The 26,735-nt window shown below is 43.2% G+C and overlaps 1 protein-coding gene across 3 annotated transcripts; it reads left to right on the top strand.

Annotated features, from left to right (window-relative positions):
• On the top strand, positions 1-26,603 carry LOC135517850 (E3 ubiquitin-protein ligase RNF34-like). Of its 3 annotated transcripts, none has more exons than XM_064942505.1 (9): positions 1-99; positions 302-337; positions 15,446-15,664; positions 19,651-20,085; positions 22,783-22,848; positions 23,032-23,233; positions 23,466-23,501; positions 23,703-23,744; positions 24,748-26,603. In XM_064942505.1, the coding sequence occupies exons 2-9, from the start codon at positions 329-331 to the stop codon at positions 24,930-24,932; spliced, it is 1,194 nt and encodes a 397-aa protein (XP_064798577.1). In that variant the 5' UTR covers positions 1-99; positions 302-328; the 3' UTR covers positions 24,933-26,603. The 3 variants fall into 3 exon arrangements, with proteins under 3 accessions (XP_064798577.1, XP_064798578.1, XP_064798579.1); XM_064942506.1 differs by having other exon boundaries at positions 1-104; XM_064942507.1 differs by lacking the exon at positions 23,703-23,744.
• Positions 26,604-26,735: the final 132 nt, after the last annotated feature.

The following is a 26,735-nucleotide window of genomic DNA, read 5'->3' as shown; positions in this document are numbered from 1 at the left end:
CTGAGAGGGAAGACGTAATGGTGTGATTCCTTGTGCCCTTGCAATGGTCATCATTCTAATATTACTCGACAAATTCCAGAGCCGGGAGTCGGAATGAAGGTATGGTAAGCCTATTGCAATGTCAAAGTATCTCTGTTATTATATTTTTGCACAACCGGCTTGCATTCTATCTATTTTACAACTTTCAATTACGGTTGTCGACAAATATTTAAACAAAATGTCAATTTCATATGCAGTCAAACCCATGCAATGTTATACAATTACAATACATGAATTGCGTTGTTTGTCGTTTGCTTTAAAGGGTTGCAAACTCTGATTATACGGATGCATGTATAAGGTGAGTAACATTCATGTTTTTACCGGTTGGAATATTTTCTCAGGGTTGAAATATTTATGTTGCGTTCTATTTATAATGGCATCCATATATGATATTATATGTTGATGGTCATGAGCGCTTTCTGACCCTCAGTCGGACTCTAGTGGACTGTACCACTGTGCACCAGTGTCAGACTGGGACCACAGTGCGATGTCTATTCCATTTCCCAGCGTTAATCTGCTATAATGAGATCAGTATACTGCAGTCAATGAGTGAGGAAATATTGGTGAGATTTCTGGTCTGTTGATAAATACCCGTACTTAGTTAGCCTTTGGACTCAGTAATCTCTACAACTCACTGACCGGTAGTGCTACAACAGGCGAGAACAATAACAATGGTGATGGTGAGGTGGAGGATGGATGATTATGAAAAATAACCCCCTTGCACTTTGTCAGTGAGAGTATCCAACTTGCGGGAAAGTTATTTACCTCGTTTTAATTAACCACCTCTACCCCTTTTTAAAAGTCCTGCTTCTTGCAACACTAATGAGCAGCAGAGTATAGAATTTGGAGTAAAGATTTTCTAAATTGAGCAATTATTTCCAATGGTAATGTTTGGCTCCGATCCAGCATATCAGTGTTATGTTATGCAGCAGACAGTTGTCTTTGAAATGGCAATAGTATCACAAGGCGCTTTGCAAAGTAAACACAATGAGTTTATCCCCACCCATCGTAGGGAGGTGAATACTTTGCAGTGAAGACGTACTGTATCTTCCTTGTATATGCAATGAAGGATCACATTGATGTTAGACAAGTGTCGATACAAATGCTGGCTATGATTGTTCAAAGGCCTATCATAAACACATGTGTTTTATTTCATGTTTGTGTAACATCTATATCTTCAGGTATTCCATATTGTCCTTGTTGTCTCAGTGCAGGTGAAAGGTCATCTGGTCTTCTTTCTGATCATGACAAACCATAATCTGTCCCAGAGAGAACGCCGTGATGAGAACGCCGTGATGTTTTGTTGACTAATCTGGTTTATATTGAAAATGAGCTTTTCAGTTCATGAGAAATGGAGGATGATAGCAGAAATACAGTACAACTCATGAATTGATACTGCATTCTGTTTTTCAACATGACTTCTCTTGAGTTCCATTGAATTGTCATGGGGACTTGTTCGAGACAGGTCTGTTGCTCATTGGGGGCATATTGTTTTATTGTGCAAGAGAATTCACTCAGGATAGGTTGACTGCCATGACACAGTTCTGAAGTCCAAAATGGATTTGGAACTGTGGGATGAGCTATGGTCTGTTGGAATGAAATGTGATACATACTCAGAAAGGTATCTGTTTATTAAATACAGCAGTCATACTGTATTTAATATCACAGGAGCAGACACACCACTTCGTTTTTATTTCCTGCAAACAAAATATTCCCGGATCCAAATCACAATTTTTTATTAGTAGGAGCTGTCCTCTTCCACCCCAAGAGTAAGTGGTTAAAGCAGTTGTTCTTCACTTCTTCTTTTTATGACTGCGTAAGAATGAGGTCTTATTTTTAGACGTGCCAACAGCCTTTAACCCATTTAATCTCATCAGTCACAATAGTGAGAAAAATATTTTGGTACTTTAAAGGTTTTAGAGAAGTTAAAATGTACTTATCAACAATAAGCAATATATTATGGTGTCTAGTATGATTCAGAGAAGTTTCATATGATTTCTCAAAATGGTCACAAAACCACAAGCAGAAATCTCCGAGGTGTCCTTTTCCTGACGAATTTGACACCAGAAGTCTGTATTCAACAGCTTAAAAACTAAGAGAGTTTCATTCCAAATTTGTCTGTAAAATTTGCTGTTATTGTTTAAAGAAATTCTGAAATACATTGGTGTGGTTTTTTTCAAAATCTAATCAGTATGTTTAAAATCTATCACTTGACGGTTTCATTTCAGAGAGACAAATAATCATGTTTTTTTTTAAACATCTGCCTCACTCTGAGAGGAAGAAGTAGTACTACTAGGTTTTACACAGTCAAATGTAACAAATAACTACATTTCTAAAAAGAAAATAATAATTCTATACAGTAATATGAGGTCTATACATTGGACATTTGAGTCATTTAGCAGATGCTCTTATTCAGAGGGATTTACAGTAAGTGCATTCATCTGAAGATAGAGCTCGGTGAGACAACCGCCTGTCACAGTCAAATATACAGGACACCAACATTCCATTCCAGCTAAACAAAGGATACATAGCATTTTGTACACCAAAAATAAAAACAACATCTGAGAACAGTAATATTTTAAACACATATGAAGGGACCCATAAGCAATAATTGCTGATGTAAAAACACAAATGTGAAAAATTGTATAAACTCTTCAAATACATTAATTAATTTAATTTTTATTTTTAAATATTGTCTTTTGTTGTATCTAATGTTTAAAGGGTCTAGTTTACATATGTGCTTTCATTTTCAATACATTGAATCCATGATGCTTGTGGCATATACATATCTTAGTGGTCACATTTGTGATCTAATTTAATATATATATTTTATCATAGCAGATGATTGCTTTTTTCAGTAGATTGAAGTTGAGTTGGGTAATGGATATACTTGATCAAGATTATTTTACAGATGGTTTTTCCATTAGCGTCAACATATGTTTAAATCGGGGAATTGGCCATGTAGGGACCCATAAACTGAATTAGTGTAATAACAATAACAAATATTTAATGTCAAAAGGTGTCTTTAGTATCTCTTACACAATGGTAGACCTGGTTTATGTGAGTTTTGCTGAATAGTCACAAGGGTTGACCTGGTTTATCAGAGTACTGGGACATAGCCAATTATCTTGGTTCGTATGGGTATTTGGGCTGAGATATACAGGTGTAGATCTGGGTTATATTAGTATTGGGACTCAGTCAAAGGTATAGACCTGGTTTGTACTGGAACTGAGGTGCAGGCGTAGACCTGGTTTACAGTTTATGAGTATTCAGGCTTTGCAACATGATATCATAGGAAAACGTCATCCTGGCACATTTTTGCAAAAAGGTAAAATGTCGAATTAGCTAATGTTTTTCTTAATACATTGCAGTCAATGGGAAAAGATGAGCGTCACAGGGTTGATATTTTTCTCAATACATTGTAGTCATTGGGAAAAGATGAATGTAACAAGGTTAATGTTTTTCTCGTTTATTTAATGTCTGCCTCTCACTATTTACTTCCTTTTTATCACCCCCTCATTCTCTTTTCACTCCCTCCCCCTTCTTTAAAACTCCTCCCACTCTCACCCTCTCTGTCTTTCTCTCCCCCTCCCTCTCTCTCCCCCTTCTCTCCCTCCGCTCCCCTCCATTCTCTTTCCCTCTGTCCACCTCCTCTCATCTCTCTATCCCTCTCTCTTCCCGTTCCTCCTTCACCTTCTCCCATTTTTTCTCCCTTTCCCTCCGTCCACCTTCTCTCTCTCCCTCCGCCACCTTTCATTATCTCTCCCTCCTTCTTTCCCTGCCTCCCCCTTCTCTTGCTCCCTCCTCTCTCCAACCTCTGTCTCTGTTGACACTCTCTCCCCCCCTCCTCTCTCTCTCCTCTCCCTCCTTCACCCTCTTCCCCATTCTCTTTCTCTCTCTCCCTCCATCTTACCCCTCCATTTGATCTCCCTCCTTTCCCTCCCTCCATCCCCCTCTTCTCTATCCCCATCCCTCCTTCACCCTCTCTCTCCCCTTCCCTCACTTTTTCTCTCTCTCCTCCCCCTTCATTCTCTCTCCCTCCTTCTTTTCCTGCCTCTCCCTCCTCTTATCTCTCCCTCCACTCTCCCACAGACAGGCCGATAGACTGACAGACAGACAGACAGACAGGCAGGCAGGCAGGCCAGCAGTTAGACAGACAGACAGACAGACAGACAGGCAGCCAGACAGACAGACAGACAGACAGACAGACAGACAGACAGACAGACAGACAGACAGTTTCAAGTCACAAAAAAAATCATAACAATGCTCTTAGTTTCTGACTTGCAAGACCATTGTGTCCAATGGTGGTGAAACATTATTTTGGGTCGATTGACTTTCATATGCCAGGTCCCCCAGTCACAAATATGTACAATTTGGGGAGATTCAACCTTTTTAACCCTTTGAAACTACCCATATGACCCCCTATTAAGTCACTTTCTGTAATCATAGGATTAAATGTACAGCCTCCTGGGGACACTCTTTAATGATGCCCTGAGTTTCAGGTCTTTACGTTAAGAATTGACCGTTCTACAGAGGACAGTGTTTTTGTGTAACTGCAGGGAGAGAATGAAGGACCATGTTGAGGATGAATTAAGACACTTCCTTTTGCCACAGGAAGCTGAACCACAACACAGGGCATCTCTATAAGGTCATGATTGGTTGTGTGCAAGGACAATTAGCTATCTCAATCACAGTTAACGGAGCTTTATGATTATGTGAGGGGTGTAGGTAATTTCTATGGAGAGAAATGCCTTGTTCTCTGTAGGACCAAGTATTCAATGTGAAGAGTTAATTTCACATGGTCAGATATAGGCCTGGGTTCATCGGTAGTGTCTGTTGAACGATCCCATGTGTGGATTTTGTTTCTAGCCTCAACCATTCTGCCAATGTTACTCAAAAGCACATTAACTCTAGTTCAGGCTTCAAGCGAGGCCTAACTTTCTGCCATGTAGTGGAGAGAGGGGCAAATTAATTCATTGTTAATTGGATTAAGGTTAGGGTTATGGCAATCTGTCACATTTATTTACAAAGCCATTTTTACATCAGCAGATGTTTGTACAGAAACCCAGCCTAAAACCCAGAAGAGCATGTAATGCAGATGTAGAAGCATGGTGGCTAGGAAAAGCTCCATAGAAAGGCAGGAACCTAGGAAGAAACCTAGAGAGGAACCAGACTCTGAGGGGTGGCCAGTGTGTCTAGGGTTGAGGCATTAACCTTAGCTTCATGTCCACATTGCAGCTCAACCCTCAACCTAGCCTCAATCCTAACCTTAACTTCATATCAACTCCCGGCTCAACCCTAAACCTAGCCTCAACCCTAACTTCATATAAACTCCCAGCTCAACCTTATCTGTAACCCTGTCCCTAACTCTAACCTTAACCCACACTTCGTCTCCACGTTTTGGCTCAACGCTTCTGCCGATGTCACTCAAAAGCATATTAACTCCTGATCAGGCTTCAAGTGAGGCCTACCTTTCTGCTATATGTAGTGGGGAGAGTGGGAATTTAATTAGTGTATGGGGGTTACCTGGCCTCCACAATCATCCAACCTCAACCCAATTGAGATGGTTTGGGATGAGTTGGGCCACAGTATGAAGGAAAAGCAGCCAACAAGTGCTCAGCATATGTGGGAACTCCTTCAAGACTGTTGGAAAAGCATTCCAGGTGAAGCTGGTTGAGAGAATGCCAAGAGTGTGCAAAGCTGTCATCAATGCAAAGGGTGGCACCTTTGAAGAATCTCAAATATATTTGATTTGTTCAGCACTTTTTTGGTTTCTACATGATTCCATATGTGCTACTTCATAGTTTTGTTGTCTTCACTATTGTTCTATAATGTAGAAAATAGTCAAAATAAAGAACACCCCTTGAATGAGTTGGTGTGTCCAAACTGTTGACTGGTACTGTATATGTATAAGGAATTTGAAAATGATTTATACTTTTACCTTTACTTAAGTATATTTTAGCAATTACATTTAATTTTGATACTTACGTATATTTAAAACCAAATACTTTTAGACTTTTAACTCAAGTAATCTTTTACTGGTGGACTTTCACTTTTACTTGACTCATTTTCTCATTTTCTATTACGGTATCTTTACTTTTACTCAAGTTGGGTACTTTTTTCACCACTACAAAACACTATATAATACATTTTTTTGAAATGTTGATATATTCACTTTTATTGTATGAAGAACTTATGAAAGAGATTGGTGTGTTTTTTCACTATCTAATCATGGTATGGGGTTGTTCAAAGACAGACATGCATTTGTTTGAAATCTATCACTTGATGGTTTCATTTCAGAGATAAATAATCAATTTATTTTGCTGAACAATATCCGCCTCACTCTCAGAGAAATAAATTGTACTGATAGGTTATACACAGTCAAATGTAACAAAAACTAAATTTTGAATAAAGAACTGTACATTTGTGACATCAGTATAAACAGTACAGTAAAATGAGATCTGTAGGTAAAACATTTCCATTAGACATTTTTGTAATTTTGTAGATGCTCTTATCCATATTGACTTACAGTTAGTCCGTTGGGCTTAAGATAGCTTGGTGAGACAACGGCATGTCACCGTGAAATATATAGGATACGAACATTCCATTCCATCTAAAGATTGGATATGTAGCGTTATTTTTTAAAACGCATTTAAAATCTATGAATAAAAAAAACAGTAGAGGAGAATAGTAATATTTTACACACACATTAAGGCATTTCTAGTGAAAAAAACACAAATGTGAAGAATTGATGGATTTTGCGTTTAGGAAGAAAACGTAAATTATTTGCACAGTTTGTCAACCTTGTCTGGTCTTTGTTCTTTAGGGAATGTCTTACACTGTCATATAGTCTGCAAAAAAGGATGATAGAAGTCAAAGGTCAGAAGTATTTAATATCCCAATGCTCATCAGCAGGTTCAGCACATCATGAGATAGACATTTTAACAGTGTAGAACAAACAGTCAAACATGACAGGTGGGGTTAAGAGCCCTAAATCCCCCCATCAGATAAAACTGCCCACAACCAGGCATGTTATAGTAATTAATATTTAATCTTCATGATCAGTATATGAGATATTAATAAGCGCAAAGAAAGTGTAGATATTGGTAACAGAGTAGTGCACTGTAGTGTAACTCTTGTTTGCAGGTATCTCTTGTATGCTTTGGCAGTCCCTCCCTGCAGAGCTTACTGGGTGCTAATTGAGGTGACGGGAAAGCTCTGCCTCTGGCACTGTGCCAGATATGAGTGATTTTATGGCCAGAGCGCTGTACCTCATCCTGGTAAATCTAGCAGAAAAGAGGAGGAAGGGTGTAGTAATGGCCCACTGAGTGACTGTCCAAAGGGAAGGGGCACATCTGAGTCATGGTGGCTCATTTACATGTTCAAGTCGAGGGGTGTGAATACTGTAGCATTGACATAGAGCGCATTCGGAAAGTAATCGGACCCCTTGACTTCTTCAACATTTGGTTACATTACAGCCTTATTTTAAAAATGAGACATTTTGGGAAATGTATTACAAATAAAAACAGAAACACCTCATTTACATAAGTATTCAGAACCTTTGCGATGAGTTGGAATTGAGCTCAGGTGCATCTTGTTTCTATTTATCATCCCTGAGATGTTTCTACGCCTTGATTGGAATCCACCTGTGGTAAATTCAATTGATTGGACATGATTTGGAAAGGCAAACACTTGTCTATATAAGGTCCCAGAGTTGACAGTGCATGTCAGAGCAAAAACCAAGCCATGTGGGTGAAGGAATTGTCCGTAGAGCTATGAGAGGATTGTGTCGAGGCACAGATCTGGGGAAGGGTACCAAAATAATTCTGCATTATTGAGGGTCCCAAGAACACAATGGCCTCCATCATTCTTAAATGGAAGAAGTTTGGAACCACCAAGACTATTCCTAGAGGTGGCCACCCGGCCAAACTGATCAATCGGGGAGGAGAAGGGCCTTGGTCAGAGAGGTGATGAAGAACCCGATGGTCACTCTGACAAAGCTCCAGAGTTCCTCTGTGGAGATGGGAGGACCTTCCAGAAGGACAAACATCTCTGCATCAATCCAATCAGGCCTTTATGGTAGATTGGCCAGACGGAAGTCATTCCTCAGTGAAAGGCACATGACAGCCGCTTGGAATTTGCCAAAAGGCATCTAAAGACTTTCAGACCGTGAGAAACAAGATTATCTGGTCTGATGAAACCAAGATTGAACTCTTTGGCCTAAAGGCCAAGCGTCACGTCTGGAGGAAACCTGGCACATCCCTACGGTGAGGAATGGTGGTGACAGCATCATGCTGTGGGGTGTTTTTCAATGGCAGGGACTGGGAGACTAGTCAAGATCGAGAGAAAATGAACGGAGCAACTTACAGAGAGATCCTTGATAAAAATCTGCTCCAGAGCGCTCAGGACGTCAGACTGGGGCAAAGGTTCACCTTCCAACAGGACAACGACCCTAAGCACACAGCCAAGACAACCCAGGAGTGGCTTCGGGACAAGTCTCTGAATGTCCATGTGTGGCCCAGCCAGAGCCTGGACTTGAACCCAATCAAACATCTCTGGAGAGATCTGAAAATAGCTGTGCAGCGACGCTCCCCATCCAACCTCACAGAGCTTGAGAGGATCTGCAGAGAATAATGGGAGAATCCCACCAAATACAGGTGTGCCAAGCTTGTAGCGTCATACTCCAGAAGACTTGAGGTTGTAATCGCTGCCAAAGGTACTTCGACAAAGTACTGAGTAAAGGGTCTGAATACTTATGTAAATGTGATGTTTCAGTTTTTATTTTTTATACATTTGCAAAAATGTATAAACCTGTTTTTGCTTTGTCATTATGGGGTATTGTGTGTATATCCATTTTAGAATAAGGCTGTAACGTAACAAAATGTGGAAAAAGTCAAGGGGCCTGAATTTAAAATTGATTCAATTGTGATGTTTTTGTTACTGGCCTTCGTACAATACCCCCTACACACAATGCCAAAGTGGAATGATGTTTTTGTTACTGGCCTTCGTACAATACCCCCTACACACAATGTCAAAGTGGAATGATGTTTTTGTTACTGGCCTTCGTACAATACCAATACCCCCTACACACAATGTCAAAGTGGAATGATGTTTTTGTTACTGGCCTTCGTACAATACCCCCAACACACAATGTCAAAGTGGAATGATGTTTTTGTTACTGGCCTTCGTACAATACCCCCTACACACAATGTCAAAGTGGAATGATGTTTTTGTTACTGGCCTTCGTACAATACCCCCAACACACAATGTCAAAGTGGAATGATGTTTTTGTTACTGGCCTTCATACAATACCCCCTACACACAATGTCAAAGTGGAATGATGTTTTTGTTACTGGCCTTCGTACAATACCCCCAACACACAATGTCAAAGTGGAATGATGTTTTTGTTACTGGCCTTCATACAATACCCCCTACACACAATGTCAAAGTGGAATGATGTTTTTGTTACTGGCCTTCGTACAATACCCCCAACACACAATGTCAAAGTGGAATGATGTTTTTGTTACTGGCCTTCGTACAATACCCCCAACACAAAATGTCAAAGTGGAATGATGTTTTTGTTACTGGCCTTCGTACAATACCAATACCCCCTACACACAATGTCAAAGTGGAATGATGTTTTTGCTACTGGCCTTCGTACAATACCCCCAACACAATGTCAAAGTGGAATGATGTTTTTGATACTGGCCTTCGTACAATACCCCCAACACACAATGTCAAAGTGGAATGATGTTTTTGTTACTGGCCTTCGTACAATACCCCCTACACACAATGTCAAAGTGGAATGATGTTTTTTTTAAATGTAACAAATTAATTAAAAATGAAAAGCTGAAATGTCTTGAGTGATTAAGTATTTAACCCCTTTGTTATGGCAATACAAATGTGCTTAACAAATCACATAAGTGGCATGGACTCACTCTGTGAGCAATAAAGTCTTTAACATGATTTTGTTATGACTACCTCATTTCTGTATCCCACACATAAAATTATCTGAAAGTTAATATCATTCTAGCAGTGAATTTCAAACACAAATTTTACCACAAAGACCAGAGAGGTTTTCCAACTCCTCGCAAAGAAGGGCACCTATTGGTAGATGGGTTAAAATAAAATAAACAGACATTGAATATTTTTTTGAGCATGGTGAAGTTATTAATTATACTTTGGATGGTGTATCAATACACCCAGTGCATCACAGTGCTTGAGGCGTCACTACAGCCCCGGGTTCGATCCCAGGCCGGCCGTGACCAGGAGACCCATGAGGCGGCACACAATTGGCCCAGCGTCATCTGGGTAAGGGAAGGGTTTGGCCCATCTTGCTCTAGCAACTCCTTGTGGCGGGCTGGGCACCTGCAAGCTGACACTAGTGGCCAGTTGTATGTTGTTTCCTCTGACACATTGGTACGGCTGGATTCTGGGTTAAGCAAGTAGTGCGGCTTGGCAGGGTTGTATTTTGGAGGACTCATGGCTCTCGACCTTCGCCTCTCACGAGTCTGTACGGGAGTGGCGGTGATGGGCCAAGACTACCAATTGGGTAAAAAAAATATTTTGTAATAAGGCCCTAAAGTACAACTGCAAAAAATGTGGCAAAGAAATTAACTTTATGTCCTGAATAAAAAGTGTTATGTTTGGGGCAAATCAAACACATCACTAAGTACCACTCTTCATATTTTTAAGCATGGTGGTGGCTGCATCATGTCATTGGCAAGGACTAGAGCTTGTTAGGATAAAAAGAAACTGCATAGAACAAGCACAGGCAAAATCTTAGAGGAAAACCTGGTTCAGTCTTCTTTCCAACAGACACTGGGTGTCACGTTCTGACCTTTATTTCCTTTGTTTTGTCATTATTTAGTATGGTCAGGGCGTGAGTTGGGGTGGGCAGTCTATGTTTGTTTTTCTATGATTTGGGTATTTCTATGTTTCGGCCTAGTATGGTTCTCAATCAGAGGCAGGTGTCATTTGTTGTCTCTGATTGAGAATCATACTTAGGTAGCCTGGGTTTCACTGTGTGTTTGTGGGTGATTGTTCCTGTCTCTGTGTTTGCACCAGATAGGGCTGTTTTTGGTTTTCCACGTTTATTGTTTTGTAGTGTTCGTGTTTATCTGTTTTAATTAAACATGAATCAATATAAGCACGCTGCGTTTTGGTCCTCCTCTACTTCAAGTAAAGAAAACCGTTACACTGGGAGACTAATTCACCTTTCAGCAGGACAATAACCTAAAACACAAGGCCAAATATACAATGGAGTTGCTTACTGAGACAACATTTTAATGTTGAGTGGCCTAGTTACAGTTTTCACTTAAGTAATGTGCAAATGTTGTATAATCCAGGTGTGTAAAGCACTTTCTTTTTTCTTTTTTTTTAACCTTTATTTAACGAGGCAAGTCAGTTAACACATTCTTATTTACACTTCGGGACTTACCCAGAAAGACTCACAGCTGTAATCGCTGTCATAGTTGATCCTAACGTGTATTGACTCAGGGGTGTGAATACTTATGTTAATGAGATATTTCTGTATTTCAAGAAATTTGCTAACATTTCTAAAAACATGTTTTCACTTTGCCATTATGGGGTATTGTGTGGAGATGGGTGAGAAGTTTAGTTTTATTGAACCCATTGTGAATTCTGCCTGTAACACAACACATTTTGCAATAAGTCAAGGTGTATGAATAGTTTCTGAAGGCAACAAAGCAAAATATTATCAGGAAAACTGGAACTAGAAAGTGAGCTGCTGTGGACCTTTCTGTTCAGTTTCACAAGCTTATTGCTGTAATGTATTTCCGAGAAGACCTTCTCTTTCTCATTGTAGTCAGTTCCACATATTCCATCTAGCCATCTGACATGCACTTATGTAACTGAGGTGAGATCACAGAGCACAGGGCAGGCCTGAGTATTGTGGCAGGTCATGGCTGAGCAGAGCTTTATTTGTGGACAGCGGCGACCCCTGCTCGTAAAATATACACTGTCTTCTCTTCTGAACTCCGACAGAGCCACATACTGTATGCTCATGTCAGCTCTTGATTCCCCAGACCGTGGAACAGAAGACATATTCTCTCTCTCTCTCCCTGCCCCTCCCTCATCCTCTCACCAGTATGCTCCAATGAGCTACGTCTGAGATCACACCATCTTGGGTCTCAGGCTCAGGAGTGGACAGTCTTGCTGTCAGTAAAACATTGATCAGGAAAACATGTCACATGCACTGTACGGTCCTCTTATGGTCCTTGACCACACTAATATCCCTAAGTGCACCTACTCTACCAGGTCATAAGGCTTTCATAACTGAGAAATGACCCCACTGCTCCCACAGCAACCATAGAAGTCTTTATGTAGAGAAGATGTTTTCACTTTCCTCTCATCTGGTGTTTTTTGTCTATAAGAGCTGTGGTCATCTTCTTCTCATCAGGTGCTTTTTGTCTATAAGAGCTGTGGTCACCTTCCTCTCATCTGGTGTTTTTTGTCTATAAGAGCTGTGGTCACCTTCCTCTCATCTGGTGTTTTTTGTTTATAAGAGCTGTGGTCACCTTCCTCTCATCTGGTGTTTTTTGTCTATAATAGCTGTGGTCACCTTCCTCTCATCTGGTGTTTTTTGTTTATAAGAGCTGTGGTCACCTTCCTCTCATCTGGTGTTTTTTGTCTATAAGAGCTGTGGTCACCTTCCTCTCATCTGGTGTTTTTTGTTTATAAGAGCTGTGGTCACCTTCCTCTCATCTGGTGTTTTTTGTCTATAAGAGCTGTGGTCACCGTCCTCTCATCTGGTGTTTTTTGTTTATAAGAGCTGTGGTCACCTTCCTCTCATCTGGTGTTTTTTGTCTATAAGAGCTGTGGTCACCTTCCTCTCATCTGGTGTTTTTTGTTTATAAGAGCTGTGGTCACCTTCCTCTCATCTGGTGTTTTTTGTCTATAAGAGCTGTGGTCACTGTCCTGCTGCAATGTTGTTATTCATTAGATAATGGACAGAAATGTATTCATTAATCCCCTTCGGACTAGCTCATTAGGACAGGCTGTTTGGGCTCTGGTGTAGAGGTCGACCGATTATGATTTTTCAATGCCGATACCGATTATTGGAGGACAAAAAAAACGGATGCCGATTAATCGGCTGATTACATTTTTTTTCTTTTATTTGTGATGATGACAATTACAACAATACTGAATGAACACTTATTTTAACTTAATATAATACATCAATAAAATCAATTTAGCCTCAAATAAATAATGAAACTTGTTCAATTTGGTTTAAATAATGCAAAAACAAAGTGTTGGAGAAGAAAGTAAAAGTGCAATATGTGCCATGTAAGAAAGCTAACGTTTAAGTTCCTTGCTCAGAACATGAGAACATATGAAAGCTGGTGGTTCCTTTTAACATGAGTCTTCAATATTCCCAGATAAGAAGTTTTAGGTTGTAGTTATTATAGGAATTATAGGACTATTTCTCTCTATACCATTTGTATTTCATATATCTTTGACTATTGGAATATCTTATAGGCACTTTAGTATTGCCAGTGTAACAGTATAGCTTCCGTCCCTCTCCTCGCTCCTACCTGGGCTCGAACCAGGGACACATCAACAACAGCCACCCTCGAAGCAGCGTTACCCATGCAGAGCAAGGGGAACAACTACTCCAAGTCTCAGAGCTAGTGACTTTTGAAACGCTATTAGCGCGCACCCTGCTAACTAGCTAGCCATTTCACATCACATCGTTACACCAGCCTTATCTCGGGAGTTGATAGGCTTGAAGTCATAAACAGCAGAGCTGCTGGCAAAACGCACAGAAGTGCTGTTTGAATGAATGCTTATGAGCCTACTGGTGCCTACCATTGCTCAGTCAGACTTCTCTATGAAATCATAGACTTAATTATAACATAGTAACACACAGAAATAAGAGCCTTTGGTCATCAATATGGTCGAATCCGGAAACTATTATCTCGAAAACAAGACGTTTATTCTTTCAGTGAAATATGGAACCGTTCTGTATTTTATCTAACGGGTTGCATCCATCAGTCTAAATATTCCTGTTACATTGCACAACCTTCAATGTTATGTCATAATTACGTAAAATTCTGGCAAATTAGTTCGCAATGAGCCAGGCGGCACAAAATGTTGCATATACTCTGACTCTGCGTGCAATGAACGCAAGAGAAGTGACACAATTTCACCTGGTTGATATTGCCTGCTCTCCTGGATTTCTTTTAGCTAAATATGCAGGTTTAAAAATATATACTTCTGTGTATTGATTTTAAGAAAGGCATTGGTGTTTATGGTTAGGTACACGTTGGAGCAACGACAGTCCTTTTTCGCGAATGCGCACTGCATCTATTATATGCAATGCAGGACACGCTAGATAAACTAGTAATATCATCAACCATGTGTAGTTATAACTAGTGATTATGATTGTTTATGTTAAATGCCAGCTAGCAACTTACCTTGGCTTCTTACTGCATTTGCGTAACAGGCGGGCTCCTCGTGAGGCAGGGGTTAGAGCGTTGGACTAGTTAACTGTAAAGTTGCAAGATTGAATCCCTGAGCTGACAAGGTAGAAATCTGTCGTTCTGCCTCTGAACAAGGCAGTTAACCCACTGTTCCTAGGCCGTCGTTGAAAATAAGAATGTGTTCTTAACCAACTTGCCTTGTTAAATAAAGATTATATAAAGGTGTAAAAAAAAAATCTGCAAAATCGGCGTCCAGAATTACCGATTTCCGATTGTTATGAAAACTTGAAATCGGCCATTCCGATTAAACGGTCAACCTCTACTCTGGTGCTTGACTCAGTCATTTTCAACCTCAAACATACCCAAAGAGTTCTCATAATAATGTATTTGCAGCCCGCGCCCTCTGTCTTTTTTTTGTGTCTTTCACCCTGTTCGTTCCAGTCTGAGAGACTATTAAGTCTTTCTTCTGAAGCTCTATAAACCGTAACATCCGCCTCTGCTGCACCACTGTTCACAGGCCTCTGAATACGTTCTGTTCTGAATACGCCGGCTGCCGCCATGCACTGCTACACAATTTTCAATGCACTAGAATCCCGGAGACTGTATTACAATATTTCAATGCCTTTTGTAGAGGAACTCAGGAGCCACAAAGGCGTGTAGTTCATTGAGGGGAAAGGTTGTTGAGCAGCGGAAGATCACACTGAGGCATTGTGGGATTCAGGGACAAATGACAAATAAAGTGTGAAGTCTGATATCCTTTCCCTTGGTGATGCGACCTGCAACAAAAGTTGTAAAAAAGGGATGAAATTGGGGCACTGTATTGATTGCATTGTAGGCTACTATGATTTCAGTACTGCCAAAGGCATATTGTTTATGAACCTACTGGGATGGATAATTGGACTCTAAACTAGGCATTCAAACTTGGAGAACAGACGTGCATGCTGTGTATGTTTGTGTCGTAGGCAGGGGCATCGTCCATGTGGGCATCATGCTGCGGGCTGCTGAACGAGGTGATGGGCACAGGGACGGTGCGCGGGCAGCAGCCAGGGTTCGGGGCCGGGGCGGGACCCTTCCGCTTTGCCCCCAGCGCCGGGTACTCCACCTACCCCCCCACCAGCGCAGGGAGTGTAGGTCAGCTCTGCAAGGCCTGTGGGCTGGCCTTCTCTGTCTTTAGGCGCAAGGTAAGTGGTGAGGAGTATGATGTTTTTAGTGTGTAAAACAATGACGATGATGATGTTGTTTATGATGAGAAAGCTGATGAGTACAGTGTGTAAGAAGATGAGGAGGACGAGGAAGAATGCGCCCCTTAAAAATAAACAAATAAAACTAACTTCCATATGAAGTACTCAATCATAATGGCCACACCAGGGCACCAGCTTAGACTGCAGACAGGTAAATGGCAGAGTGTCTCTAGGCGTTGTCTGACAGTGTGGCATGCTGGGACAGCGATGGAAGCCCCTGGAGCGTTCTCTGAGCTTCCAGACTCAGACTGCTCTATCAGTCCGCTCACACCTGTTGCTATGCCGATGGCAGATTCAGTCCCGGGTTATATTATAACCACACGTGTGTGTGTGTGTGTGTGTGGCTCAGCTTGATATTTGTGTCATGAAAGCAGAGGTTCAGGGGGATTAACACTGATGATTGAAGAATAGATCTGTCAGAGTGGTCTGCAGCTCATTTACACACCAATGACATGGAAAAATCTCCATTCAAACTGGCTGTCTGTCAGTCGATTCATCTGAATTGCCTCAGTAAACCGAGATAAGCTTGTGAATGTCAGGAATATCTGGGCAATTTGCCATATAGTATTATTTAGATTCTATGTGCCAAGAAATGAGATAAAGTCCTCATCTATCCTAGAACATGGTGATGTCATAGGGAATCAAATCAAATTTATTTATAAAGCCCTTCTTACATCAGCTGATATCTCAAAGTGCTGTACAGAAACCCAGCCTGAAACCCCAAACAGCAAGCAATGCAGGTGTAGAAGCACAGTGGCTAGGAAAAACTCCCTAGAATGGCCAGAACCTAGGAAGAAACCTAGAGAGTAACCAGGCTATGAGGGGTGGCCAGTCCTCTTCTGGCTGTGCCGATCATTCAGAGTATCTCTACCGCTTCTGCTGTTTCTAGAAAGTTGAAAACAGCAGGTCTGGGACAGGTAGCACATCCGGTGAACAGGTCAGGATTCCATAGCCGCAGGCAGAACAGTTGAAACTGGAGCAGCAGCACGACCAGGTGTACTGTGGACAGCAAGGAGTCATCAGGCCAGGTAGTCCTGAGGCATGGTCCTAGGGCTCAGGTCCTCCGAGAGAGAGAGAGAGAGAGAGAGAGAGAGAGAGAGAAAGAAAGAAAGAATGAAAGACAGAAAGAAAGAAAGAAAGAAAGAAAGAAAAAAAGGAGAGAAAGGAGAGAAAGAGAGAGAGAATTAGAGAGAGCATACTTAAATTCACACAGGACACCAGATAAGATAGTATAAATACTCCAGATATAACAGACTGACTCTAGCCCCCCGACACATAAACTACTGCAGCATAAATACTGGAGGCTGAGACAAGAGGGGTCAGGCTACACTGTAGCCCCATCCGACGATACCCCCGGACAGGGCCAAGCAAGCAGGATATAACCCCACCCACTTTGCCAAAGCACAGCCCCCACACCACTAGAGGGATATCTTCAACCACCAACTTACCATCCTGAGACAAAGCCGAGTATAGCCCACAAAGATCTCCGCCATGGCACAACCCAAGGGGGGCGCCAACCCAGACAGGAAGATCACGTCAGTGACTCAACCCACTCAAGTGCGCACCCCTACTAGGGACAGAATGGAAGAGCACCAGTAGGCCAGTTACTCAGCCACTGAAACAGGGTTAGAGGCAGAGAATCCCAGTGGAAAGAGAGGAACCGGCCAGGCAGAGACAGCAAGGGCGATTCGTTGCTCCAGTGTCTTTCTGTTCACCTTCACACTTCTGGGCAAGACTACACTCAATCATAGGACCTACTGAAGAGGTGAGTCTTCAATAAAGATTTAAAGGTTGAGACCGATTCTGCGTCTCTCACATGGGTAGGCAGACCATTCCATAAAAATGGAGCTCTATAGGAGAAAGCCCTGCCTCCAGCTGTTTGCTTAGAACTTCTAGGGACAGTTAGGAGGTCTGCGTCTTGTGACCGTAGCGTACGTGTCGGTATGTGCGGCAGGACTAAATCGAAAAGATAGGTAGGAGCAAGCCCATGTAATGCTTTGTAGGTTAGCAGTAAAACCTTGAAATTAGCCCTTGCCTTAACAGGAAGCCAGTGTAGAGAGGCTAGCACTGGAGTAATATGATAAAATGTTTTGGATCTAGTCAAGATTCTAGCAGCTGTGTTTAGCACTAACTGAAGTTTATTTATTGCTTTATCCAGGTAAACGGAAAGTAGAGCATTGCACTAGTCTAACCTAGAAGTGACAAAAGCATGGATTAATTTTTCTGCATCATTTTTGGACAGAATGTTTCTGATTTTTGCAATGTTATGTAGATGGAAAAAAGCTGTCCTTGAAACAGTCTTGATATGTTCGTTCAAAGAGAGATCAGGGTCCAGAGTAACGCCAAGGTCCTTCACAGTTTTATTTGAGACGACTGTACAACCATCAAGATTAATTGTCAGATTCAACAGAAGATATCTTTGTTTCTTAGGACCTATAACAAGCAGCCACCCACTTCCTTATGTCTGAAACACAGGCTTCCAGCGAGGGCAGTTTTGGGGCTTCACCATGTTTCATCGAAATGTACAGCTGTGTGTCATCCGCATAGCAGTGAAAGTTAACATTATGTTTCCGAATGACATCCCCAAGAGGTAAAATATATAGTGAAAACAATAGTGGGCCCAAAACGGAACCTTGAGGAACACCAAAATTTACAGTTGATTTGTCAGAGGACAAACCATCCACAGAGACCAACAGATATCTTTCCAACAGATAAGATCCAAACCAGGACAGAACTTGTCCGTGTAGACCAATTTGGGTTTCCAATATCTCCAAAAGAATGTGGTGATCGATGGTATCAAAGCAGCACTAAGATCTCGGCACATGTGGAAAGATGTAGAGTCTCGGTCTGACGCCATTAAAAGGTCATTTACCACCTCCACAAATGAGTCCTTGTTTTGGAAAGTTGTTGTCTAGCAAATTTGGCAGATCCCTCTCATTAGCTGTAATTAATAAATGACTCCATGATGCCAAATAATTAATTAAATATAGTAATTAATTGATCAGGAGGAATGGACATGACTGGCTGATGGGATCGCCTGTCTTCTAAATGTGTGGGATGACTCTTCCTCTCTCTACTCCCTCTCTCTACTCCCTCTCTCCCTCTCTCTCTCTACTCCCTCTCTCTCTCCCTACTCCCTCCCTCTCCCTACTCCCTCTCTCTCTCTACTCCCTCTCTCTCTCCCTACTCCCTCTCTCTCTACTCCCTCTCTCTCTCTACTCCCTCCCTCTCCATACTCCCTCCCTCTCCCTACTCCCTCCCTCTCTCTACTCCCTCTCTCTCTCTACTCTCTCTCTCTCTCTCTCTACTCCCTCTCCCTCCCCACTCTCTCCCTCTCTCTACTCCACCTCTCTCTCTCCTCCTTCTCCCTCTCTCTACTCCCTTTCTCTACTCCTTCTCCCTCTCTCTACTCCCTCTCTCTACTCCCTCTCTCTACTCCCTCTCTCTACTCTCTCTCCCTCCCTCACTCTACTCCCTCCCTCTTTCTATTCCCTCTCTCTCTACTCCCTCTCTCCCTCTCTCTACTCCCTCTCTCTCTCTACTCTTCCTCTCTTTACTCCCTCTCTCTCTCTATTCCATCTCTCCCGCTCTCTCTATTCCCTCACCCTCTCCCTCTCTCTACTCCCTCTCTCCCTCTCTCTCTCTACTCCCTCGCTCTCTACTCCCTCTCTCTCTCTACTCCCTCTCTCCCTCTGTCTCTATTCCCTCGCTCTCTCCCTCTCTCTACTCCCTCTCTCCCTCTCTCTACTCCCTCTCTCTCTCTACTCCCCCTCTCCCTCTCTACTCCCTCTCTCTCTCTATTCCCTCGCTCTCTCTCTCTCCTCTCTCTCCCTCTCTCTACTCCCTCTCTCCCTCTCTCTTCCCTCGCTCTCTCCCTCTCTCTACTCCCTCTCTCTACTCCCTCTCTCTCTCCCTCTCTTTCTCAGCACATTTGCTTGGACTGTAAGAAGAGTTTCTGTGCCCTGTGCTCGGTGCTGCAGGAGAACCTCCGCTGCTGCACCACCTGTCACCTCCTGCGCGGCACGGCCTTCCAGAGACCACGGCTCATGGCGCTGCGCGTTAAAGACCTGCGCCAGTACCTGCTGCTGCGCAACATCCCCACAGACACCTGCAGGGAGAAGGAGGACCTGGTGGACCTGGTGCTCTGCCACCTGGAAGCAGGGGAAAACACCTCCACACAAGGAGCTGTAGAGGAGGAGGAGGAGGAGGACACAGACAGCCTGCACTCCCTCCCCCACTCCCTCCACGCCTCGCCCCCCTCAGCCACACGACGCTCCGCTTCGGAGCAGTCGGTGCTCTCTGCCTCCCAGGGAGACGCTCCTCTCAGCCGGAGTGACAGCTCAGGGACTGCTCAGAGCCAGGTGTGACGACACACAACACACACACACACACCACACACACACACACACACACACACACACAAACACACACACACACACACACACACACACACTCACACTCACACTCACACACGCATGCACAGTCGCACACGCACGCGGACACACACACGCACACACGCACACACACACAAAACTTGGTCCCATTCCCTCACGTCTGCCCCCCTCCGTTACTGCCTTCCCTGCTCTTTTGACATCTGTCCTACTTGTTTCAAAGCTAATTAATGTGAAGCTTGAAGAGCACATGGCACGGATGTGGGAAGCATATTTGTCAGTGTTAAGTCACAGCTAAGCATAACAATCAGCAACGTGCAATCTGTTCTAGATCTCTAGTGCTGGTTTGTAGGGCTATGATTGTCCCCAGTCCTACTCAAATCAAAATCAAATGTATTTATATAGCCCTTCGTACATCAGCTGATATCTCAAAGTGCTGTACAGAAACCCAGCCTAAAACCCCAAACAGCAAGCAATGCAGATGTAGAAGCACGGTGGCTAGGAAAAACTCCCTAGAAAGGCCAAAACCTAGGAAGAACCCTAGAGAGGAACCAGGCTATGTGGGGTGGCCAGTCCTCTTCTGGCTGTGCCCGGGTGGAGATTATAACAGAACATGGCCAAGATGTTCAAATGTTCATAAATGACCAGCATGGTCAAATAATAATAAGGCAGAACAGTTGAAACTGGACCAGCAGCACGGTCAGGTGGACTGGGGACAGCAAGGAGTCATCATGTCAGGTAGTCCTGGGGCATGGTCCTAGGGCTCAGGTCAGTTGAAACTGGAGCAGCAGCACGGCCAGGTGGACTGGGGACAGCAAGGAGTCATCATGTCAGGTAGTCCTGGGGCATGGTCCTAGGGCTCAGGTCCTCCGAGAGAGAAAGAGAGAGAGAAGGAGAGAATTAGAGAACGCACACTTAGATTCACACAGGACACCGAATAGGACAGGAGAAGTACTCCAGATATAACAAACTGACCCTAGCCCCCCGACACATAAACTACTGCAGCATAAATACTGGAGGCTAAGACAGGAGGGGTCAGGAGACACTGTGGCCCCATCCGAGGACACCCCCGGACAGGGCCAAACAGAATGGATATAACCCCACCCACTTGGCCAAAGCACAGCCCCCACACCACTAGAGGGATATCTTCAACCACCAACTTACCATCCTGAGACAAGGCTGAGTATAGCCCACAAATATCTCCGCCATGGCACAACCCAAGAAAGTGACCCCCTGGGAAAACCATATAGGCTAAATATAGGAGCATGAAAAGCTTCCAAGCAGTCTAGTAATTGCAGTGTAGTATTGCAGTCAGGCCCTGTTCTTTGCAGCCAGAAAAAAAACAGTTTGATACAGTCTGGTGCTGTGTGTGTTTGACATGAATGAGGTGCCTCACTCACACAGGGAAAAGCCCAGCGCCACTGCAGTGAGCTGACGTCCACTTGACTGACTGCTGGAAACAGCTGCGTTTACAGTGTAACCCTGGGAGCTGGAGCCAGTCAGCAACAGTCAAGGCTTAAACCCTTTGCCTGTTAAGCTGAGTCAGTTATGTCACGCTCAGTCGCACACAGGCTGGCTACTGATTCCTCTCAACTGAACAGCTGTAACTGAGAAGACAGAGAGAAAGAGAAAGACAACAGTACTTCTCACATCTCTGTCCCTGGGGTCATCTTCGGCATCCCAAACATCAACATCCTCCTATTGTGATACCGCTAGCACTGTCTTTGCTGCTATCGAGGAGAGATGTACTCTGACAGTGATGTGTGGTTGTCTCACCAACTATCTTAAGATGAATGCACCAACTGTAACACCCTCGGCTGGTTATGGGCATCGCTGGTGCCCGGTGCTTGCACAGCGGTTCGATCGTTCGAGCGTGACATCTGGGCTGAGGAGACTAGCACGCCACCAACAGGACTGCTGATGCATTATAAACGCAGGTGCATGCTGGGAGACGGCTGGCTTATTGGTTCAGCGGAATGTGACGGAGGGAGCGCGTGTGTGTGCATGTACGACCAGGGACGTCAGCGTCCCCCGACCCCTACACACCCATCCCTCATTGTGATGTCACACCAGAAGAATGCCCGGCGCCTGCACCATTAGCTAACTGCTTTATGTGCTATGGTCCAGTGGAGACAGAGGCGAGGGGAGTCTCGGCTACTCTCTTCATTGCACATAAAGGGCTGAGTTAATGCAGGGCAATATGCCACAAGCCAAACGCATTCTCACCAGACTCACTCTGCGTTTTTGCTGCATCCCTGCCAAGACCATTGGATTCTGGTCGCAGGCAAACTCCTAATAAAGCCATCGGCTTCAAAAAAGGGAATAGTTAACCACTGATTTGAAGATTAGAAGAAGCAAATGATGCTGAATACTAAGTGTAACACGGGCAACCTTTTAGAGGACACGCCTCCATACCGAATTTCCTTATCAGACATTTTAAGAGAGCCATCAAATATCAATGTGATTAACTGCAAGTGGAAGTCTCGTGATTAGAGCCCACCCTGTGGTGTTGTACAGACATTCTGATTTGTGGGCGAAAGAGTGAGGAGCATCCTGTCGGGGGAAAAAAACAAGTATTTCAAAGCTGCTTATTTGCTTTCATACCATTTCAAAAACTGAATCTGACCGTCTTTTTGATCTATGTTTTGTTTTCTGTGGAAACTCCAGCCGCATGGGGAAGCTCCAACCATCCCCCTCCTGCACCTGGAGCCTGCCAGGGAACCTATCATAGAGGTGAGACAGCCTCTGTCTCCACCGCATGTGTTTAACTGAAGAGAACTCACTGACCCACTCTTGTGAGAGGATTCACAGGCTATTGCTTCAATGACCATGGTGTTCACTACAAAAACCTAGTCGTAGTTGAACTTGTTGGCTTGCACATGTTTTCTGAAGGGCCTCCTCTTCTCTCTCTGGTAGGTTAGTCCGGTGACGCAGAGGAGGACGCGGGCCTCTTTGTCTGACCTGGATAATGAGGGGGACATTGAGAGCCTGTCTGTTCGGCAGCTCAAAGAGATTCTGGCCCGTAACTTTGTCAACTACTCTGGCTGCTGTGAGAAGTGGGAGCTGATCGAGCGGGTACATCGGCTCTACCGGGAGGACGAGCAGAACAGGAAGTCCAGTAAGCACCACGTTGAATCATTTCCTCCTTTACCAACCAACCTTAATGACCTCAGCTAGAATCCATAGTGATCCTGTTAATAACAACCAATTGTAGCTTATCAATCTCCAGTTAAACCCTATTTTCAACTATATAGAAACTGTCCAAGTTAAAACATGTTTTTTTGATTGGTGTTATTTACAGTTCCAGATACAGCACAGTATTAAAAATGCATTTCTTGATTTTATTTTAGTGGAAAATGTCAGTAACATCAACAGCATGACCGCAGGTGAGCATTCAACACTCTATCGTTGGGTTGTATATAACATGCACATATTTGTGTGGAAGTGTGACTTCTCATTGACTGCTGGATCAGATGACTGTGTACAGGAGTTGTTCTCAGTACTACGTGAGGTGGAAGAATTGGAGTAAGAGCTTGTATGCTGTTAGAATCACTAATGGCTCTTTTGGTATGTGCTTTCATTCTAAGTGGTGGCATATCCTCCACCTATATGCAATGGTGCAGTGGGAGGTAAGGCATTATTGTGTAAAGCATGTCTAACTCCACCATCATCCCACCTGCTTAGCACTGTCTTAAAATACACCTCTCCATATTGATGCATGCTGAAGTCTAATTTCCGTCGGATCCTGATCATATTTCCCGGCTTGGTTCCATGTTGTTCTCATTTCCATCATCTCATTAGTACTGAAGGCCTGCCGTTCATCCTGTCATTAACGCGGTCCCTAACAACTCTTACCTCGTTACGACCCGTCATATTATTTGAATCCCACCATCTTCATCAGGTTTCATTGTAGTGCAGGTCTTTGAGACACCCTTCCTAATAATATAAAGGGCTTGAGGGTTGCATTATACCCTGCTGTTTAACACACTAAGTGTTGTTCTGGAGAGAGACCCGTTAACCCTGCTGTTTAACACACTAAGTGTTGTTCTGGAGAGAGACCCGTTAACCCTGCTGTTTAACACACTAAGTGTTGTTCTGGAGAGAGACCAGTTAACCCTGCTGTTTAACACACTAAGTGTTGTTCTGGAGAGAGACCCGTTAACCCTGCTGTTTAACACACTAAGTGTTGTTCTGGAGAGAGACCCGTTAACCCTGCTGTTTAACACACTAAGTGTTGTTCTGGGGAGAGACCAGTTAACCCTGCTGTTTAACACACTAAGTGTTGTTCTGGGGAGAGACCAGTTAACCCTGCTGTCTAAACTGACTATTGACACACTACATACATCATGTAGCTACTGATCAGATGAGGCTGGTGGGGGGAGCTATAGGAGGATGGGCTCATTGTAATGGCTGGAATGGAATGAATGGAACAGGTATCAAGCAGATCAAATATATGGAAACCACGTGACTCTGTTGCAATTATTCCATTCCAGCCATTACAATGAGCCCGTTTTCTGAGGGCTCCACTGCTACTGATGTAAGGTATGTGAATGAACCAGAGAAGACAGCCATCCTCAGGCTGCGTACTGCATGGGGTAATGCTGTTTCCTCACGCCTTGTTTCTCTCCACAGATAGTATGAAGGTTCAGCTGGCCTCTGATGATCACCTGTGTCGCATCTGCATGGACGCTGTGATCGACTGTGTGCTGCTAGAGTGCGGCCACATGGTCACCTGTACCAAATGTGGGATGAGGATGAGCGAGTGCCCCATCTGCAGGCAGTACGTGGTGCGGGCCGTGCACGTCTTCAAGTCTTAACTCTGCCGTGGGCGAGCATTTCAGCCGAGGACATTGAACCTGCGGCAGAGTGTGCACATGCTCGAAAACCTGAATCTGTAGTGAGGGAGTTTGAATGGGCTGTGCACGTTTCCAAGGATGCAACAGACGTGCACATCCTCCAGTTGAAATGACATGCAGAGCAGACAGCTTCACACAGCCTAACTTCTATTTCTAGAACTACAAGTCCCACTCCCCCCCAGTGATGGTCTGGACCCCACTGGCTGCACTGACTGACCTTCTACAGGTCTTTAGTGTAACACACACTGAACCGTTCCAAAAATAACTACAATATCTTATTTTACAGTGCTTCGTTTCGGTTTGTAGCATTTAAAAAACAACGTATAATTAACCATGGAGCGGAGTTGGTCCCATAGATGCTTGAATTGGATGTGATCGTTCATGGTGAGTGGCTGAGGTGATCAAGGTGGAAATGATGACGATATCCCAGGGTTAGAGTCGATATGGTTTACACACTCCTGTCACACCAAGCTATACTGTACGTATCTCCTTCACTGTTCTTTAGTATGTGCAATATTAAAAAAAAAAAAGAGACTTCTATGTGTGAGTGAGGGACTGTCTGTCTATAAACCAGTCTGTATGTTTCTGTGCTGTTTCGTTCTACACACACATCGTAGGGTGTTTTAGGTGCCAAACTTCACACCACAACTACAGTACATTACTGATGTCTGATTGCGGTTTCTATGCCAAGTGCCACTCCTCACTTCAGGCTATGCATTGTAGATTGGAGCAGCATCCAACCCAAACTCAAATGAATCAAATGTGTTCAAGCTCCGTGATTGGTTAGATTGTAGGGAAACATTTGAGCCACATGCTATGGGTTAGTAAGGGGCTTCAGTTCAGAGTTGTTCCACCCATCTCTTCTTGCATGTGTTTAGTCAGTCACAAGTGATATCACATTATGATCAATATGTACTATGTTGATGATCTTGTTTGGCTTGGATAAGGCTCCCGTCTACTGTGGTAACATGCCATACACTGTGGCTGGGTCATCCCGTGCTTTCTATTCCTGTGCTCTGTGTCGCTTTTATTAAAGTCAGGCATGACTGGCAATGTGTCTCTGCCATTTAATTAAGCAATATCATGCCATTTATTTTTCCATAGGTGTTTTGTCCGCTTGTGTTGTCCATTGGCCGTGTTCAACTCGAGAAGTAGGTCATCGGTGCCTATACTTAAACATATCTTTTATCATGTTGTGGGTGTGTCTTGTGATATCTCTAATATTTTTTTAAGAGAATAAAAATGAAGCATAACCTAAGTCTATTCTACATTAATCAGTTAATAAAATAAAGTGTCTGTTCTTTCAGATTTTTTGAATGACTTTAAAAAAGTAGCTACTGATGCCTGTGGTACGTTATAGCAGAAAAGATTATTGCTGTAAAATGTATTGCATATGATATCTAATATTGTTGTTAACTGATATGTAATCTATAGATAAATATATTTTTCCATTTGCTTTGGAAGTCTTATATAATTTATTAGCATTAATTTATATTTTTGAGAGGTTGAATTGCAATTTCTTTCAGAATGTAAATGCACTTAATTTGATCAGATGAATATGTTGTTCTGCCAATCAAAAACAGAGCACTTACTGATCATGTGACAGCTCACAATTAAAGTTCTCTCCTTTTCCTTTGGAGAATTTCTTGTTCTTACCTGCTGGGATCCATTTATACATCACGCACAGTAGCGAACTCTGTCACTGTGTTTCCATGTTTGTTTATTATAATCCTGCTACTTCTCAAGGCAGCTATATGATATTCA

Source organism: Oncorhynchus masou, chromosome 28, assembly GCF_036934945.1.
Source record: "Oncorhynchus masou masou isolate Uvic2021 chromosome 28, UVic_Omas_1.1, whole genome shotgun sequence".
Classification (NCBI taxonomy): domain Eukaryota; kingdom Metazoa; phylum Chordata; class Actinopteri; order Salmoniformes; family Salmonidae; genus Oncorhynchus; species Oncorhynchus masou.
This window is presented reverse-complemented; position numbering and strand designations above follow the sequence as displayed.

Excerpts from the sequence above, each read along its gene's own strand:
- LOC135517850 (XM_064942505.1), top strand. Across the intron at positions 15,665-19,650 it reads TCTCTGTCTTTAGGCGCAAG|CACATTTGCTTGGACTGTAA; the intron begins GTAAGTGGTGAG and ends TCTCTTTCTCAG. Across the intron at positions 20,086-22,782 it reads CAGGGACTGCTCAGAGCCAG|CCGCATGGGGAAGCTCCAAC; the intron begins GTGTGACGACAC and ends TGGAAACTCCAG.